Here is an 18619-nt window from a genome sequence, read left to right on the forward strand (position 1 = left end):
GTGTTTAGGTATCATTTAAATGGCTGTTGGGAAGGCCAGATCAAACCCAAACCCCAAAGATATACACTCAATCTGTTGTGCTCTCTCTGCAGCCCAGAGCTGATTTTGTTCTCTGGGATACTTGGTCGTATCTGAAGACATTTTTGGTTGTCACAATTAAAGGAGAGGGGTTATAGAGCACCCCACAATGTATGGACAGAACCCCTCATCCCACATAGAATTGTCCATTTCCTGCAGGGCACCAGAGGTTATGCGCGCTGAGAATCTTAGAACAATGATAACTGAAAGAAACCCCAAAAGGAATACTTGGGTATTTAACTCTGAAAGGTTCTAAATGCTACATTTGAGTTTGGGTTTAGCTTCAGAAGCCATTAGAGGAATTTAAGCATGATCAAACTGATTGTTTAGGAAGATTATGAGGACACCATTATTAGGAAGCTCTGAGGACAATGATGGGACAATGAGAATGGGGAAGACTCTGAAGGGGGCTTTTCACTAGATGCATAAGATGACAATAGAAGCAGCAAAAAAGAAACATATAGGAGAGCAATTTTATATATATGTATGTATTTTTTTTAAGTTCTGATAACTGATCTAAGTAAAAATAAAAGAGGAGTTCAGATGACTTGATATGAGTCAGTCCTTGGACATTCTCTTGATTTGCTTCCCTTAACTGACAGGAAGAGTCACAGAGTGAGAAAATACTATTTTATTTTATACCTGTTGAGTAACTGGTGAGACAACTAGCACAAAAGAGGCAACAGGGAGTCAGCATTGGAGTATTGGGAGGCAGGTTAAAATGGAACAGGGATGGCATTTAAAACATAGACTGAGGAGAGGGGTGACAGAGAGATGGCTCAATGGATTGGAGCATATGCTTTGTATGTAGGAACTCTAGTTCAGTCCCTCAAAAGTTCCCCCAAATCACCAGTAATAATCCTCAGGCATTAAGCTAGGAGTGCTACTGAGGCACAGACACACACACACACACACAAGCTAGGAGTGCTCCTGAGGCACACACACATACACACACACACACACACACACACACACACACACACACACACACACACGAACCATCTAAGTGAATATGAACTCCGAGAGGTTATTTGGAGAATGTAGAAGCAATGGAGACAAGGAGTCAAAACTGGTTGAACTAGACACACACACACACACACACACACACACACACACACACACACACACACACACACACACGAACCATCTAAGTGAATATGAACTCCGAGAGGTTATTTGGAGAATGTAGAAGCAATGGAGACAAGGAGTCAAAACTGGTTGAACTAGGGAAGTGATACCTTCAAAGGACGAAGATTTGAGAATGGGAGCAGGACTCTAGTTAAGGCAAGCAACTCTGTCGGATTGTATCACCATGGCTCAGTAGTTGTCAGAGAGCCAGGAAGTCTTTCTTCTTCCTTTTCATTACTGTAATACCTCATATAATGGTATTATATTATACTATAATTATAATATATTCAATATTTAATATAATTCAACCAACTCATGTATTTGATTTTTTTAATCCCTAGGCTTTGTATAGGGGCACACAGTTGCAATTAATATTATGTAATTGTGCTTTTTCTACCTGTTGTAATCACCTATTTACTTTCTTCTTACATTAGACTGTGTGTTGGTACAATGGAAAAAAATCCCATCTTCCTCATTATAAACACATAGTGTTTATAATGGAAAAAATGGAATAAAAGAGCATGTTTTTTATTCTTTGGCTTGTTACTATGGACATGGTAGGTATAAGTTAAATACCACAGACCAGTTTTTCTCTCCTCAAATAAAAAGAAAACAAGCAAGCATACAGCATATAACCAAAACACCCACTAGAAACCAGGCTCATCAGATTTACTGCCTATGGGTGTGATATTTGGAGGGTTGGGGACCAGAGGCACCTTTTTCAGTTTCTTATTTATCAGAAGACTGATCCGTTCTTTCAGGCCCTAGGCCTAGAGCCTTCCATAAACTTGCTTCATCTAGAGTGTTCTTAACCAGAAAAGTTTGTTTAATTTAATTTAAATAATGGCCCAAAGACCTTCTGAACAATTCCAGTGGAAACACTAGGAATTATTTCTATCTAATTTCTGTTTGCTTTTTCTTTGTCTTAAAGCAAAAACTGGAGACACACAAGATTTTATAGTTGCCATCTATTTTGATACTGTTTGTTTACTTTTGTTATGTTTATTCTTCACCATTGAGGGGTGTAGACATTATGAGTTTCACTGTAAGGCTACCTAATGTTATTTTTGAATTTTTGCTGTATATATAGTGTCTATTTCTTCAGTGCTTCTTTTTAAAGTTCCCTTGTCAGCAATAACTTACCATTGGGAAAGCTATGTAAAAGGCTCTCTCATTTGTTAGTGTTTAAGTCTTAAAGAAAGAGGGAGTTTGAAAATAATATAAAATAATAAATATGTAGTTGTACCTTCTCCCTTTCATGTTATATAAAGGTAAGATGATATAAGTGACCTGAGATATCTAACTTTAATCTGAATGTAAAGATTAAGAGTAATAATATCATTTTAAAAAAAACTGCCTTTTCTCTAGCTTATTTTTTGATCCTATAAAAATGTTAACTCTACTCATGTGCTTTTGAATTAATCAGCTACACAAGCATATGGACCCCTTATCGTTTTTACATATGTGAATCAAAGATGGGATTTGTTTGAATTACCTTTTAGCGTCCATTGTGAAAATGAAGAATTAAATTCTTTGTTTAGTGAAGCATTAAGAGCGATCTTTGAGATTGCCAAGAAAAGCTGGATGTTGGCCGAGAGTTTTCCGTGTATTATGCTGTTCACCTAAGGGTTATATTCAAGAAACTCTCTGAACAGCTGGGCTGATTATTGAAAATGCCTCGTAGTAACATCCAGCCTAGGCTGATCGATATCGGTGCAAAGCTTTATATGGGAGGGAGCTATTTAAACATTGAGAGCCCCAGGGATAAGAGAGAATGAAAAAATAATGCTGGACAAATATGCTGAAATGTTCAAAAGAAGAGAGAAGTATCTTGTCTTGCTAGAGGGGGAAAATTCCTAAACAAACTAGAAATTTTTTAAGTTTATCTTACAACTCTCCAAAATTTTATTTTACCTTATAGCAGTAACCTAAATATTTATTTTATCTTAGAATATCCCTCTAAATGTTTAGTGTGAGAGGAAAGAGCAACCAGGAATAACAAAGTCCAGTTTTATTTTCATTACTTTAAAATGTTAGTTACAGAAAAGTCCATGAAGCACTTCTCTGTGCTACTGGAGAAAAATAATTAAACCTCTTTCTTAAGTAGATTGAGGATCAAGCTGCCTATTTTAAACCTCTTGCTAAGGATCACTGGAAAAGTATAGCATACTTCAACATTTCTTTTATTTTCTTAAAGACATCTAGAGATCTATTTTCTTAAAGAGATCTAGAATTCATATTAACATTTTATTTTTATCTTACTACTAGCAAAACTAGTTTGCTGCCCCCCAGTTCTGTTTTTGAACATTTTCATACAGTAAATAAACATATTACCAGTCTCCTAAAAAATGTTTGTGGAAGTATGGCATCAAGGCAGAATTCTCAGCTTTTTAACTCCCGATTTCTCTCCATAAAATGGAACAATAATGAAGTAATCCCTCAAAAAGGGACAGAAAGTCTCTGTAAAAAAATCTTCCCTCTTGTTACATTGTGTATTCCTTATTTTTACCCTGGACATGCACAGCAGACAGCAAATTCAGAAACACAAAGGTAATCAATATGAAAACTGTGAAAGTCTCTTAATTAATCAACTCACTAACTCTCCAAGTAAGAGGGTTTTTTACAAGCTTTTCAATAAAAGCTTTCCCTTTTTATTACCAAATTTTATTGACAATTAAAAATGCATAATCAAAGTTGGCATGATTATAAAAATCAAAATATGATTTAAGTAGTGAGCTTTTGGGACTTCTAGGAGGCTTTTATTTTTCTCACATTTATTCTTTTGATAAATCACATAGACAATTGTGAGTTGTTACTGTTTAGTGAGCTTGTAAAATTTGGGAATGGAAAGGCCTGACAAATGTTTGTATTTCCCAGCTCATGCAAATTTTGCATTTTCAGGCCTAGACACTCCACACCTGACCCTTTCATCAAATTTAATAATAATGCATCAAGAGCTTCCTTCTTCATTGAAATGTTTACTGTTCTTTTCCAACAAAAAGCAAAAACTTAAATCCCTGTGCTGCCTGAAAGCACATTTGCCTAAGTTCTGAATACCTGGCAGCCATTCTTTTGTTTTTGTTTTTGTTTTTGTTTTTGTTTTGCTCAGAATTGATATGGGCATAGGAGAAACTTGTTGACATTGAAAAGTAAATTCTAAAAATGTATGGGAATCTTTGTAAAGAAAACAGAGGTCAGCTCAGTCTTCTAATACTTTGTTTTTTTGCAGTTAAAAGAAATGTCTGTTTGAAATCCTCAATGACTCAGCTGTTAGGCTACAGCCTAACAAATTTCCAGAAATTATACACATTCCCAATATAGTTGGTGTTACTTCTCTCTGCTTTGAAAACTATACATCAGGAAGATAGAAAGCATCCTTTCATGATTCTGCTCTTGATTTTTTTTTTTTTTTTTTTTTTTTTTTTTTTTGGTTTTTGGGTCACACCTGGCAGTGCTCAGGGGTTATTCCTGGCTCCAGGCTCAGAAATTGCTCCTGGCAGGCACAGGGGACCATATGGGGCGCCGGGATTCGAACCGATGACCTCCTGCATGAAAGGCAAACGCCTTACCTCCATGCTATCTCTCCGGCCCCTTGATTTTTGACAGTGAAAAGTGATTCAGCTCCTTTGCATTCCCTGGAAATTAGAATTATTGCCATCTTTTACCTTTTGCCAGAACTTTGAAGAATAACATACCAAGAGCTATTGGGAGTTAAAATTAAATGATAAAATTATTTTTTATCTGAAGGAAATAAGTGTATTAAATAAAGTACTATCTCTTAATTGATATTTTTAGATGTTTAAGTATTCATCAAATTCAAATACATATTTGTACATTTATATTGCAAGAATACTACGAAGATGCTAAAGAAAATATAGAAATTTTTATAGTATCTATCATGCTAGTATAGACTCTACCAAGCAAGCACAAAAATGGGATTTTCAAAAAATAAGCAGAAACTGCCCCATTTACCAGGAATTGTAAAAGTCAGTCTTTGAATGAGACTCAAATCTTATTTTGCCCTGAGCTTGCCCATCCTTCCACCCTCTCTCCACCACCTCCATTGCCAATGCAGTGGGCCAGCTCCTTTGGGGATCAGGCTCTGCAGAGCCTGAAGGTAGGTAGAGAGGATCCTGGTGCAGAGAAAAATACCAAGACAAAAACAGGAAAGATAAATATTTAAGTGGATCAGGTTGTTCCCCCTCAGAAGAGATTTGTTTGCCTTTATTAGTAGACTGTTCCTGGCTCCAGTGTTGAGTCCCCATAGAAAAATTGAGCTCAGGCATTTCAATATTGGCCCATCGTTTAGAAATTATTGAATTAGGCAGTCCTCCTTTTATTGAAAGAGCAGCCTTGGGTTCTTTTGTGTAGAAGAGAGTAGTAGCCCTGAGGGTAGTAGCGAATGCAAAATACAGGGCTCAACCCCGAAAAAAGATCTGGGCGTACTTCCTGTCGGACCTCCAGGAAGATACTCATGAACATGGTTTAGCATCCAAATGACAAGCGCAAAGGCACACGCCTCCGTTCCTAGCCAGCAGAGGACAATCAAACATATTCTCATTGACTATTTTCATGTGACTTCAGAAGAATAGTAAACATTGCTTTGTTGCCTTGTGAATATTACAGAAAGAGCTATAGCTGATTTTTCCAAGGTAATCATTCTAAAGGAGGGGCATGTGGAGGGGCAGCAGAAGTCAGAGATTTTCTCCTATTGGAAACAGCACTATCTGAGCAGGCTTGTAGAGCTGTCAGTTGGCACTTCAGGCTTTCTCTCTGATCATGCTATTCGAAAGCCTTTGCAACTCTCCTTGCAGTCCTCCTGCAGGCTCCCATGCTCCCATATGTCCCTCCTCTCCCCTTTGCTACCCCTTCCCTCAAACACACCACGCTTGCTGCTGATGAGAGAAAATCCAGAACAGCTGCTTTCCTTATGCTGCCCTCCGCAGAAAAGTGCAGAGTCCCATTGGGGCTTGAGCTCAAAAACTGGAAGATTGAGAATAGGGAGTCCTGAGCATGCTGATGTACATGACAGTGTAGGCTCAAGAAGGAAACTGACCTCAGCAAAGGGGTAGAGGGGATCTCCTGGTGTGGACACGGGCTCAGACAGAAATCTCCTGGGGCAATGGAGTAAGGACCTGCCTCAGTACCAAAGCTCCACTGGTGGATGTAATTTTTATCTTTCTGTCCCTTCCAGAAATTTCTTTGCCTTTCCCTAATCATCCCTTTTTACTGGAGAAGTCGATAACTAGATACCCCTTGTCTTTTGTGTATTGTCCAGACCATATCCAACACGTCCCTGTATCAATTCTTCGTATGAACCACACTCAGTTTTTGTTCTGAAGGAAAAGTCCTGTGCTCACACCCTCTTCAACACAAATGGATGACAGAAATTCAGTAACTTTGTCAGCCTTTGTGAAAAACCCGGGCCAGGAAGCCATTGAGCAGAAATTGATAGCACAGTGTTAGGACAGAAAGATCCAAAATCCCTCTTTGAGCACCACGTTAACATGTATTGCATTTAAAATGTAATCAATGCAGTATTCATAAACTTCTGTGTGCCTCTGACTTCCATGTCAGCAGGGTGTCTGTAGGCCTCTATTTATATCAAATCAACTTCAAATATTCCAGAGTGTAGACCACATCTGGTCTCATTTTTGAAGTGTCCCTCTAGGAACATTACTAAAATAGTAGATTGTTCCAATTTTTTTTCCTAATGAGAAAAATCCATGTGTTCTCTGATTATTAAAAATAACAGCTTCAGATAAATTATTGACCGGCTGCAATGGAATTTACTTTCCAGCAGCCGAGAAGCTCTTTGGGGAAGAATTTCAGTTACCGTCACAAAATGTCTCTGTTGAGCTTCTCTGACCTGTCTGCTTCACCTCTTCTGTCTTTCCCAGCCACCTCAGGGATGTCAGCTGGGGCAGGAGAGGGCAAAGGTGACACAATCCTAGTTCAAGGTTATCATAACATTTAACAAGAATTTGAAAAAAGCTACATATTTTCATGTATATTAATTTTGGAATTTTTTTTACAAATGTGCTCAGAAGAATTAAATATATTGACTCAGGCACACAGTTTAATTAACATATTAGCCATAGGTCTGTATTTCCCAATACCTATATGCACAGAAATATATGCATAATTCTCCATAGATATAAAAGTAGAGACAGAGCTCGCATTAACTGTCTCCAAGCTTTATTCTTGCAATGAGGGAGAAAGCTGTTTGCAGTTGGGTAGCAGAGACTCAGATGCATGTTGAGTCTTTCCCTAGAGGAATAAAGGGTGCATGAAGAATAAGGCTCCCTCCTAGGCTCAGGTATAATGGGAGGAACAGAATGCCACGACTTGGGATGTGTGCCATAGTAGAGCTCAGGTAATGAATTGATCCCAATCCAGAGGTGGGAGAAACATTGCCAGCAAAGACGATCATGAAAGGCTTCTAGGCAGAAGTGGCATTGGAACTGTATTACAGGCATCTCCCTTATGTAAGAGTCTCTGAACCTATTTTTCTATTTTAGTTTTAATATATTTAGAGACATATAAGTCATTGATCATGTATAATTTTTAACTGTCTTGTGATATTGTAAGTAAATCTTTAAAAGTCTAGCTTTACTCAAAATAATCCAAGACCATTTACTATGATTTAAAGTATTCATAAAGCAAGGTGATTATTACTCCTGAGACCATTGTACAAAACCCTGAAATATGTTAGACATAGGCCAGAAACCTCTTTCCTTTGTTACATCTTATGAGAGTGTTAGGGTTTTGTTTTTTTAAGTCTGCCCATTTTTTCTATTCCTGTTCTATCATAGATTTGAAAAAATAGAATTTTATGTGTCATTTAAAGAGAGAATCAATTGAAGAACTCTATATTGCATCTTTTACTAAGACAGAGAAAATCATGAGAATAACAAACAAAATGCTGTTTATTAGTGTATAAACCTCTGTTTTCCTATAGTTGCATAACTTGCTAAATTATCTGAGTGCTATAAACATTTCATCACTGTTGACATTGAACATTACTTCACCTGAGAAGGATGTATATATACATATATACATTCATATGTTTATATACGCATATATACATATATATTTCATTTGCTGTTTCAATAGTCTTAAATCGTGGTGGCAAATGAAAATACAATTGAATCTCAAGTGAATGGCCAGAAATACCATATATTTTATGAAATATGGCAGCATAATGAATAGGAGGAATAAAAAAAAGTCTTGGCTTTCAAGTCCTGATGGTTGTGATGTGATTGAATCATAGTGTATTCTGTTTGATGTCTCGGCTTTGCTATTCAGATACTCTGCAAAGTGTGTGCATCGCCTGCGCTGCAAATGCACCTGGCAACCCGGTGTGGATGGAGTTTGTTTTTCCTACACCTGCAAGATATATATATATGTATATATATATATGTATATATGTATATGTATATGTATATGTATATGTATATGTATACAAACGTGTATTCAGAGTAGAATTTAAGTAGAGCTATTTTAATTCTCCTGATTTCAATAGATTCCTCACACAGGGAAAACAATCAGTCAGGTACAAAAGAAACTGCCCAAGATTTAAAGGAATTTGACAATTTTGTTGTAGTTCCTAGCCTGGCAGGTGGTAATAATGTCTATGCCAGCACTGTCAAAATATGAAAATTAAAGTGACGATGGGTTTTAATGAAATCCATTTGACAAATATAATTAAGGTGTTTTAATATGAAGTCCTGTAATAAAGACGACCGGTGGACTCCCTGAGGTCCTGACTAATTGTGTAGATTGCTTTTAAGCTTTGAATAGTTTTATTGGATAATGAACTGTTAAGAAGTGTTAGATCTTTCTTAAGCAGAATTTGGTTTGAAAAAGAAGAGGAGAGACAGGCCTGAGGTGTGGCATTTTAAACATAATTAGAAGAGAGATTTAAGTTAACATCTTTGATCTTACTGTCAGTTTTTGATTAGAGCTGTAAATGCTTTAATCAAGTGTAGTGTAGTCATTACATTTCTAACTGTTTTTTAAACTGTGAAATTACTGAGACATTGACATCAATTTTAACACATTCTGAGAAATTTGCAGTAGTTCTTCGCATTAGAATATCTCATTCTACTGACTGGCCAACCCTAAACATAATGGCAAAATTATATTATGGTTGAGGACTAGTTTGGTTTCTGTAAGTAGTTAGACTTCACAGCAAAATAGTGCAATTACTTGAAATTTATTTTGCTTTCTAGGAATGTGTTTGCCAATTGCAAGCACATGAAACTACTCCATTAAAATGTGCAGAGGAGGAAGTCACCTCTAGCCATTCAATCAAGTGGATTTTATAATATTAAACATTCTTAACTTTTACTTTCAAAGGAACATTGTTTACCTCAGCACTCACCAGGCTCATCCAGGGCTATTTTTGACATTGTATTCCCATGCCTGGAACATAATAAGCACTCAGTAAATATTTGTTCAATGAATGAGTAATCAGTTTTCAGTAGCTCAGAATATGGCCTACTTGAATTAGTTTCCCCAAATTAAATAAAACTGAAATAAGTGAACTTTAAGGAAAGTCTCCTATTTCCTGTTTCTTCTGCCATCTGACTTGACCCAGTTACTCATCGGGGCACCAGTGGTCACATATTTAAAGTTTCTGACTCATTTCAGATAGCATCTCTCAAATGATGAGTTAGACCAGTGCTGCGCCAGGCTTCTCCTAGGTGGAAATCTGCCTTCCCAGCATTTCACCCACAATTGCAGAAATTACAGGGCTATTTAAGGAGCCATGCCCCAGGGCCATTCATTGGCTCTAATAAGAAGGAGTCCACACTGATTACATGGTCTTGAACCTACTGTGTGTATATTATATGTTACATGGAATATGAAATGAAGAGTTAAGTCTAGATTTTAATCCAAACTCTTCTTGATATACCATTTAGAAAAACTTTTTCTCACAATGATCTACTCAAACATCTGAGTGGAATAATTAACTTTTAAATTTCTCCAACTCTTAAAATTCTACTTATCAGTGTCTAGCTCTGTAAATAAGCCAGGTTTTGGTTTTCTTTTTTACCATCTTTTTTCCTTTTAGGTATTATTTCTTTTAATGTTCTTCCTTTTTTACTTTTGTTTTTCTTTTTTCCTTTCTTTGTATTTTTCTGTTGACCTACCCACATTTATGTTTACATCAACCATCTATCTGTCCTTCCATCCATTCATGCATTCATCCATCTATAGTATTAAACACATATTTATGTGTTAGGTATTATGTTGAAAAGAAACACTGCCACTTAATAATATATTGCTTCTTGGTTATCTCATGCTAGAGACAGAGTGGCATGATAAAGACAAAAACAAATTCCAAGATAATACTATCATTTTATCATTTACTTTGATTTATGTGCCATGGTATGCTAGATAAATGTTTATAACTAAAAGTTTCTAGGAATATAGAAAATGACTTTCTTTTTACCAGTAAATATTGCTACTTTGTAAGTTATTCAATTAACCATCACATTGGTTTAAATACATACTGTTTGTATGCATTTACATAATAACCTACTGTTTGTAGGTCATGTTAGTATTATAGCTATTTTGGCAAAAAAGGAAGGAAGGAAAGAAGGAAGGAAGGAAGGAAGGAAGGAAGGAAGGAAGGAAGGAAGGAAGGAAGGAAGGAAGGAAGGAAGGAAGGAAGGAGGGAGGGAGGGAGGGAGGGAGGAAGGAAGGAAGGAAGGAAGGAAGGAAGGAAGGAAGGAAGGAAGGAAGGAAGGAAGGAAGGAAGGAAGAAGGAAGGAAGGAAGGAAGGAAGGAAGGAAGGAAGGAAGGAAGGAAGGAAGGAAGGAAGGAAGGAAGGAAGGAAGAATTGTGTCCTGTGTGTCCTGTGTTTTCTAAGATTTGAAAAAGAAACTTGGGTTGCACAGTAAAGTACTAATCACAATGATATTGTCAGTAGGTTTTTTAAAATAAATTTTTATTGGGGCCGGAGAGATAGCATGGAGGTAAGGCGTTTGCCTTTCATGCAGGAGGTCATCGGTTCGAATCCCGGCGCCCCATATGGTCCCCCGTGCCTGCGAGGAGCAATTTCTGAGCCTGGAGCCAGGAATAACTCCTGAGCACTGCCGGGTGTGACCCCCCCCCAAAAAAAAAAAAACCACAAAAAAATACATTTTTATTGAAGTAACATTGCATTATAACATCATTTAGGTTGCTGATGTTAAATAATACCAGAAAATAACTCACATTATTGTGAGGTGTATGATGAGAAATGTGGAGGTATGGAAGTTATATGGAAGCCTTGAAATATAGATTCTTGGATTCCTGCAAGGGAAATGAATGAGAGTTGGAATCATGCCTTGGCATCAGCCAATCTAGCATTCTTGGAATGTTTCTCTATTCTCACACATACCCACTACTTGGGTTCTTTGTTGTAGAACTGAAGGGTGTGTCACTTTAAGTTGGGAATTTTTTTTAGTTATTTATACTGTCTCCACGTCTGCCACATATATGGATCTCAATGATTGAGTTGAAGTCTAATCCTACCTTTGCTCTATTTGCCTTCAGGTGATAAATTGTGTGTTTCAGGTTTGTTTTGGGGCCACATAGGTGTTCATGGCCCATTCCTGACACATACTCAAAGATTTCTTGGTGATGTTTGGGGGACTGTAGAGGAAGCAAGACTAAGTCTTCAACATGCAAAATATGGGTTTCAGCCCATTGAGCTATTTCCCCAGCACCCTAGGGTAAATTGTTCAACATTTCTAGGAGAGTTCAATTTTATCTGGACTTTTGTGAAAATATGGGGAGGGGGACTCATCTACAGATGAAAGTGACAGTAAAACTTTGTTTTACTTCCATGAGAGTACTGTAAATTACTTAGCTCTTGACCACCCCCAAATGGAATAAAGACTTTCCAGTGTGACTAGGCAATTTTCACTTTCAGAATATTTGCTCAGTGCTTTGAGATCGTGATGAAAGACCTGTAGAATGGGGAGGGATTGTTGAGGTGTGATCCTTTCTGAATCCATAGATACAGTCAGAGCCAGTCTGCTTCTAAAATCATCAACACACTATTTCCCACTGCACTAGGCGTTCTTTTGAAGTCTCTTGTTCCAAGCTCTGACCTCCTTTCCCAACATGTATCCACACTTCAAAATGGGTGATTTTGGAAAATATAAGACATCTCAACACACAAAATGTTTTTGAATGTTACTTTCCATTTAACACATAAGGACATCAATAAAATATCATGTGTGTACTCTATATGTTAACTAGGCTTTTATTAAAAATTTTCATATTCAAGCTGGATTTTTCCCATAGTTAATGTTTATATTTTCTTCATTGGCACATACTATTTAGTGTCTCATAGAGTATTTTTTGTGAAATGATTCTTATATTTTACATTTGTCACACATTGTTTTTAAAGAGAATGATAAGATAAACTTTAGAAATTATTGGTTATATATCTGGATTGATTTAATGTCTTGTGAAAAATGTAAAAATTTTAAATTAAATTCATTCTCACTTTATTCTGCTAATGCTTTGTACCAACTATCTCCATTTATGAAACAGAAGTTGGGAAAGTTGTCACCAATGCTATTGATTTTATTTCATGGTAGTCTTAGTAGATGGTGAGCTTCTGTGTGTGTGTGTGTGTGTGTGTGTGTGTGTGTGTGTGCATGTGCGCAAGTGCATGCGTGTTTTGTGTGACTGATAGTTTTATTGTTAGGTTCCTAAGAATAGTTCTGATACTATGCTCAGTGCTCCAGATTCTAAAGAGTTTTGGACACTGTGAATACATTAGCTTATCTTTAGGGTATTCCAGCATTGAAGTTCATGAAAACATTGCAGCTAGTTCAAAAGAGATGCATTTTCCTGTGGTACTAAAGAATCAAGTATAATTTTAAATTTATTCTGCCTTATTCTGTCTTGCTATTTCAAAGATTTGTTATTCTTCTTTTGGTAGAATAGGAACCTTAAACATTCTCTCTACTCAGCATTCTTTTCCCAGTCTACCCCTAGTATTTTAATCTAATTCTCTAGTACAGTTTTAAAAATACGGCATTTTGCTTTCCAAACACATTCAATAGAAGACAAAAAAAAATTCTAATTAACAGTTCTTTAGCCTGGGTGAAATGTGTAGGGGTGGTTTTGAGTTTGACAGTGAGTATAAGGTATAACTATTCAATAATTTGTTTAATCATCTATTGAAACTTTAAAACTTCTCTTTTTACTTGCTTTGTATAACAAATATTTATATTTTGATGTTTGGATCTGTCGGCTATATTTTTCTTAAAGGCTTCAATCACTTTTCTTATACCTTAAGAGGAGAATGGGATTTGCCAGTGATAAATGGGGAAGTTGACTAGCTAACTAATAAAGATTTGTCTTAATCAAGTATGATTTGTCAGAACAGGAGCGCACTGGGGTCAGGGCGCGCGCAATGAATTATACAGCATTCACAGGAGGAAAGGACCCGGCAAGAGACCTCATAAATATGCTGCCATTACCCACTGCTCATTCGTATTCAAAGAATGCTCCACACGGCCAGTTTCTAGGTTGCTGAGCTGTTCACCAGCTTCCTGAGATTTCTGTTTGAATGGTGGGGAAAGAAGTTTTATTATGTTTCTGGCATCATTTGGGTTATCAAACTTAGTTGTCCTAATACTGAACTGATTCTTGCATTTGGAACTATAGCTTTTTATGTCATATATATTTATTAAGTGCCTACTATGGAGTTAGTAACATGCTGGGTATGGTGGGGAGGATAAAAACACTACTGAAAGATTTCAGATGGTTTCTGTTGTATAATTATTATTGTTATTTAATTCCTTGGACCATATGTGTTGCCAGGAATTGAATCAAGTTGGCTGTATGCAAGGCAGGCACTTGAACCCCTGTAATATTTCTCCCGTCCCTTGACTGATTTCATACACTACCGTTCAAATATTGCCTCTGTACATTCAAACCTGGCTTTAATATGAAAACCTATATATTTTTACATGAAATACATCTTCCTAGTGGGTAGTTCTGAAATGAAAATAAAAACACATTTTAAAAATTTATAGCCCATACTATTTCCTGAACTTCCGACTTAAATTAAGGAGAATTTCTTGCATTTCTGCTAAGCTTGACATCTTAAGCTACGATTCTTACTTGTTTACATAACTAATTGCTTTGATGGGCTGAATAAGGGTTTTTTCCTAGTTTTTCTCTTCACATTGGCTAAGTTTATTTACTACTCTGTGATTAGAGCGACATTTAAGATTTACTCATTTTTTGAGTTCAGCTGCCTTTGGGATACTTTCATCTTGGCCCTAGAAAGTCACCATAGATAAACAGCCTTGTCTTCAGGCATTCTTTTATGCTTAACTCATCTATTAGATGGTTTTAGCTGAGATTATCGTTATGACAAAACCATTGAATTTCCCCATGTTAATTGGGTGGAATGATATTGGCATTACCTCTCTTTTTTTTGGGGGGGGGGGGCACACCCTGCAGTGCTCAGGGGTTACTCCTGGCTGTCTGCTCAGAAATAGCTCCTGGCAGGCATGGGGGACCATATGGGACACTGGGATTCAAACCAACCACCTTTTGTCCTGGATTGCCTGCTTGCAAGGCAAACACCACTGTGCTATCTCTCCGGGCCCCGGCATTACCTCTCTTAATGGAAAAACTACTTTGTAGTTGCTGGTGCCCATCCTTTTGTGATTAAACTGATGTCTACCTTGAAATAATAGTATTAACAACAAACCTTAAGACTCTTTGATATATTAAGGAAATATGGGATGGACTTATGACACAAAGTTACCTATCTTTCACTTCCAAAAATGACCCCTCCAAGAAGAACTAGAATAAAAAGTTGGGAAAGTCCTCTTTTACTTACTCATGCTTTCCCCATAAAAATTAACTATAGAGTGTGGCTGCCCCACCTTCAGAAGCCACCTCAGGCCCGGCAGAGCTCCTGGGGCTCCTGGGGACAGCCTGGGGTGTCTGTCTGTTGGCTTTTTCCCCAGACCCAGCTCTCCTGGCCGGCCCTGGACCTCCAACGGATCTCCTCCCGGATCCTTGGCTCACTGGTTTTTGCTCCTGCCTTCCTCCCCCAGCTTCCATTCCCCTTCCTCCTCTGCTGGGCCTCTCATCCTCAGCATCCCACTGCCTGCCTGCTTGTCTGTCTCCCTCCTGGCTTCTCTCTAATCTCAATTTCTCTCTCTAATCTCAAATTCTTGGGCCCACTGGTCCTAGCTTTACCGCCCCACCCAGGCTCCTGAATTCTTTCTTACCTAGATCAGCTTCTGACAACTCCAGATCTCAACTCACTTAACTCTATAACCCTTGACCTCTTCTTTACCATTGACCCTGACTCTGTTGGTCTCCCCACACCTCCAAACTCTAACCCCCCTCTGTCTTCTAGTCTGGGTTGCCCCACACTGAGGTCTTTCCCTGATTTCTGATCCCCTTTCCTGCAGGTCCTTTTTGACTTTGCTACCTGTGGGCTAGTTCCTGCTCTCTCTATGTCTCTCTCTGTGTGTTTCTGTGTCTCTCTGTCTGTGTGTCTCTCTCTCGCTCTCTCTGTCTTTGTCTCTCTGTCTCTGTCTATCTGTCTGTCTGTCTATCTCTGTCTCTCTACCTACCTACCTACCTAGCTACCTACCTACTTACCTAGCTACCTACCTATCTACCATGGACTTCTTGATGAGTGGTTTGGCAGCCTGTGGGGCCTGTGTGTTCACCAACCCCCTGGAAGTGCTGCAGGCCCCCAGCATCTACCAGCGACACTACCGAAATGTCTTCCATGCTTTCTTCACCATCGGCAAGGTGGACAGCTTGGCTGCCCTGCAGAAGGGCCTGGCCCCTGCCCTCTTGTACCAGTTCCTGATGAATGGCATCCAGCTGGGCATCTATGGGCTGGCGGAGGCTGGGGGCTACCTGCATGCAGCTGACAGCAGCCTCAGTGTGGCAGCTGGGGCCATGGCTGGGGTCATGGGAGCCTACTTGGGGAGCCCCATCTACATGGTAAAGACGCATCTGCAGGCCCAAGCAGCCACAAAAATTGCCGTTGGGCATCATTATAAACATCAGGGCATGTTTCAGGCACTGGTCGAGATTGGCCAGAAACATTGTCTGATGGGACTATGGTGCAGGGCTATAGGCGGCCTACCCCGAGTTGTCATCGGTTCCTTTACTCAGCTGTGTACCTTCTCTTCCACCAAGAACCTCCTGACTCAGTGGGAGATATTTCCTCCCCAGAGTTGGAAGGTAGCTCTGATAGCTGCCATGGTGAGTGGCATTGCAGTAGTGTTGGCCATGACGCCCTTTGATGTGGCCTGTACAAAACTCTACAATCAACCCACAGATGCCCAGGGAAACGACCTCATGTACGAGGGATGCTAGATGTTCTGCTGCAGACGGCTTGGACGGAGGGCATCATGGGCATGTACAAGGGTATCGGCGCCTCCTACTTCCGCCTTGGCCCCCATACCATCCTCTCCCTCTTCTTCTGGGACCAGCTGCGAATTCTCTACCATACCTACACCAAATAACCAAAATCGACAACTCTTTGTACACTCCTGCCTTGAGACTAGGTCCTGGTGACTTCTGGCCAGGTGACCCCCCTCATCTATCCATGGGAGACAGCCAATCCTATTCCCCATCTTTCTCAGGGTTGAATCACAAGGGACTGTGTCCTCCCTTCCTTATTGCTTTAAACCTTACCTGTCATCCCTCCTCTGTTCTTCACACACCCTCTCTCAGGGCTGAAGCAGTCACTCCAAAGTGTATTTCCTCCCTTTCTCTGTTGCTGTGCTGAATTTCTTCATAGCCCAGGCACAACTTTAAATTCACTCCTCCTCCTCCTCCAAGACCAAAGGGAATTGGAGGGAACTGGGTGTCTTGTTAGATGTAAAAGCATAGAGATTATATTGGTTTATAAAGCGTTTATTTCTTCAGAAAAAAAATTAACTATAGGGTATTTCCTAAAACTTTCTTTTTTTTTTATAAATTATCTTTATTTAAACACCGTGATTACAAATATAATTGTAGTTGTATGATTACAGTCATGTAAAGAACACCCCCCTTCACCAGTGCAGGATTCCCACCACCAATTTCCCAGATCTATCTACTCCCCACCCCACCCACACCTGTACTCGAGACAGGCTTTCTTTTTCCCTCATTCATTCACATTGTTATGATAGTTTCAGTGTAGCTATTTCTCTAACTGCACTTATCACTCTATGTGGTGAGCTTCATGTCATGAGCTGCACCTACATGGGAAGATGGGGGGAAATAAGGGTTGGGACTGAGGCAGTAAAATATTAGAAATGAGATTTGTAGGGCGGTAACAAGGTCACAATACAAGATGGATGTTATGGATATATAAAATATATGCATACAATACTATTGATAGGAAAACAAGGAGAAAAAAATTCCAGTGACTGTCCCAACATAAACCAGTACTAAAACGGCCCGCCCTCCTCCCAAAGCACATTTCCATTACTGTAGGGAGAGGTAGGGGGGAAGCCTGAGGACCACTAAGAGTCCACCTGAACCCACTTCTGGCCATCTGAGCTGGCACCCAGGGAAGGCCTGGAGTCAGGGGAAAAAGACAAGGACAGCTGGGGGCCTGCCAAGCCTCCCAGCACTCCTCAGGCCAGGGAGAAGGGCTTCGGTATAGGGCCTCCCCAAACCCCATACCTGGCAAGAGCTGGTCTCCAGAATCAAAGAGGGAACCAGAAGCCAGATGTCTGCCCGCCCTCCTCCCCATGCACCTTCCCCCTGGAGTACGGAGGGAGGAGGGAGCCTGAGGACCACTAAGAGTCCACCTGAACCCACTTCTGGCCATCTGAGCTGGCACCCAGGGAAGGCCTGGAGTCAGGGGAAAAAGACAAGGACAGCTGGAGGCCTGCCAAGCCTCCCAGCACCCCTCAGGCCAGGGAGAAGGGCTTCGGTATGGGGCCTCCCCAAACCCCATACCTGGCAAGAGCTGGTCTCCAGAATCAAGGAGGAAACCAGAAGCCAGATGTCTGCCCGCCCTCCCCCCCTGCACCTCCCCCCTAGAGTACAGAGGGAGGGGGGAACCTGAGGACCACTAAGAGTCCACCTGAACCCACTTCTGGCCATCTGAGCCGGCACCCAGGTAGGGCCAGGGGAAAAAGAGGGGTAGGCTATGGGGCCTGCCAAACCTCCCAGCACTCCCCAGGCTAGGGAGAAAGGCTCCAGCATGGGGTCTCCCCAAACCCCATGCCCGGCAACACTTGCATAAGCTCAGTTTTTCTGATCTGTTAGTTCAGTGTGAAAATTTCTAATTTCAGTTGATAAATCTTCTTGATGCTTAATTTTGCTCCAGTCAAGTCTATTGATGCTTTTTTTTTTTTTTTTTGAGCTCCTTGAACATTTTCCATAATTCTACTCTAAACTTCTTATTTGAGAG

The 18619-nt window shown here is 39.6% G+C and overlaps 2 protein-coding genes across 3 annotated transcripts in view; both read left to right on the forward strand.

Moving 5' to 3' along the window:
* The window catches only part of VTI1A (vesicle transport through interaction with t-SNAREs 1A), a 449364-nt gene that overhangs the window by 242482 nt on the left and 188263 nt on the right, over positions 1–18619 (forward strand). The gene's annotated exons all lie outside the window — the stretch shown is intronic.
* LOC125994956 (solute carrier family 25 member 35-like) lies at positions 15874–17147 on the forward strand. The gene is given in 3 exon segments (XM_049764525.1): positions 15874–16206; positions 16273–16570; positions 16573–17147. Coding segments are annotated over 3 exon segments (792 nt in total). The 3' UTR covers positions 16734–17147.

Source organism: Suncus etruscus, chromosome 17, assembly GCF_024139225.1.
Source record: "Suncus etruscus isolate mSunEtr1 chromosome 17, mSunEtr1.pri.cur, whole genome shotgun sequence".
NCBI classification, from domain to species: Eukaryota; Metazoa; Chordata; class Mammalia; order Eulipotyphla; family Soricidae; genus Suncus; species Suncus etruscus.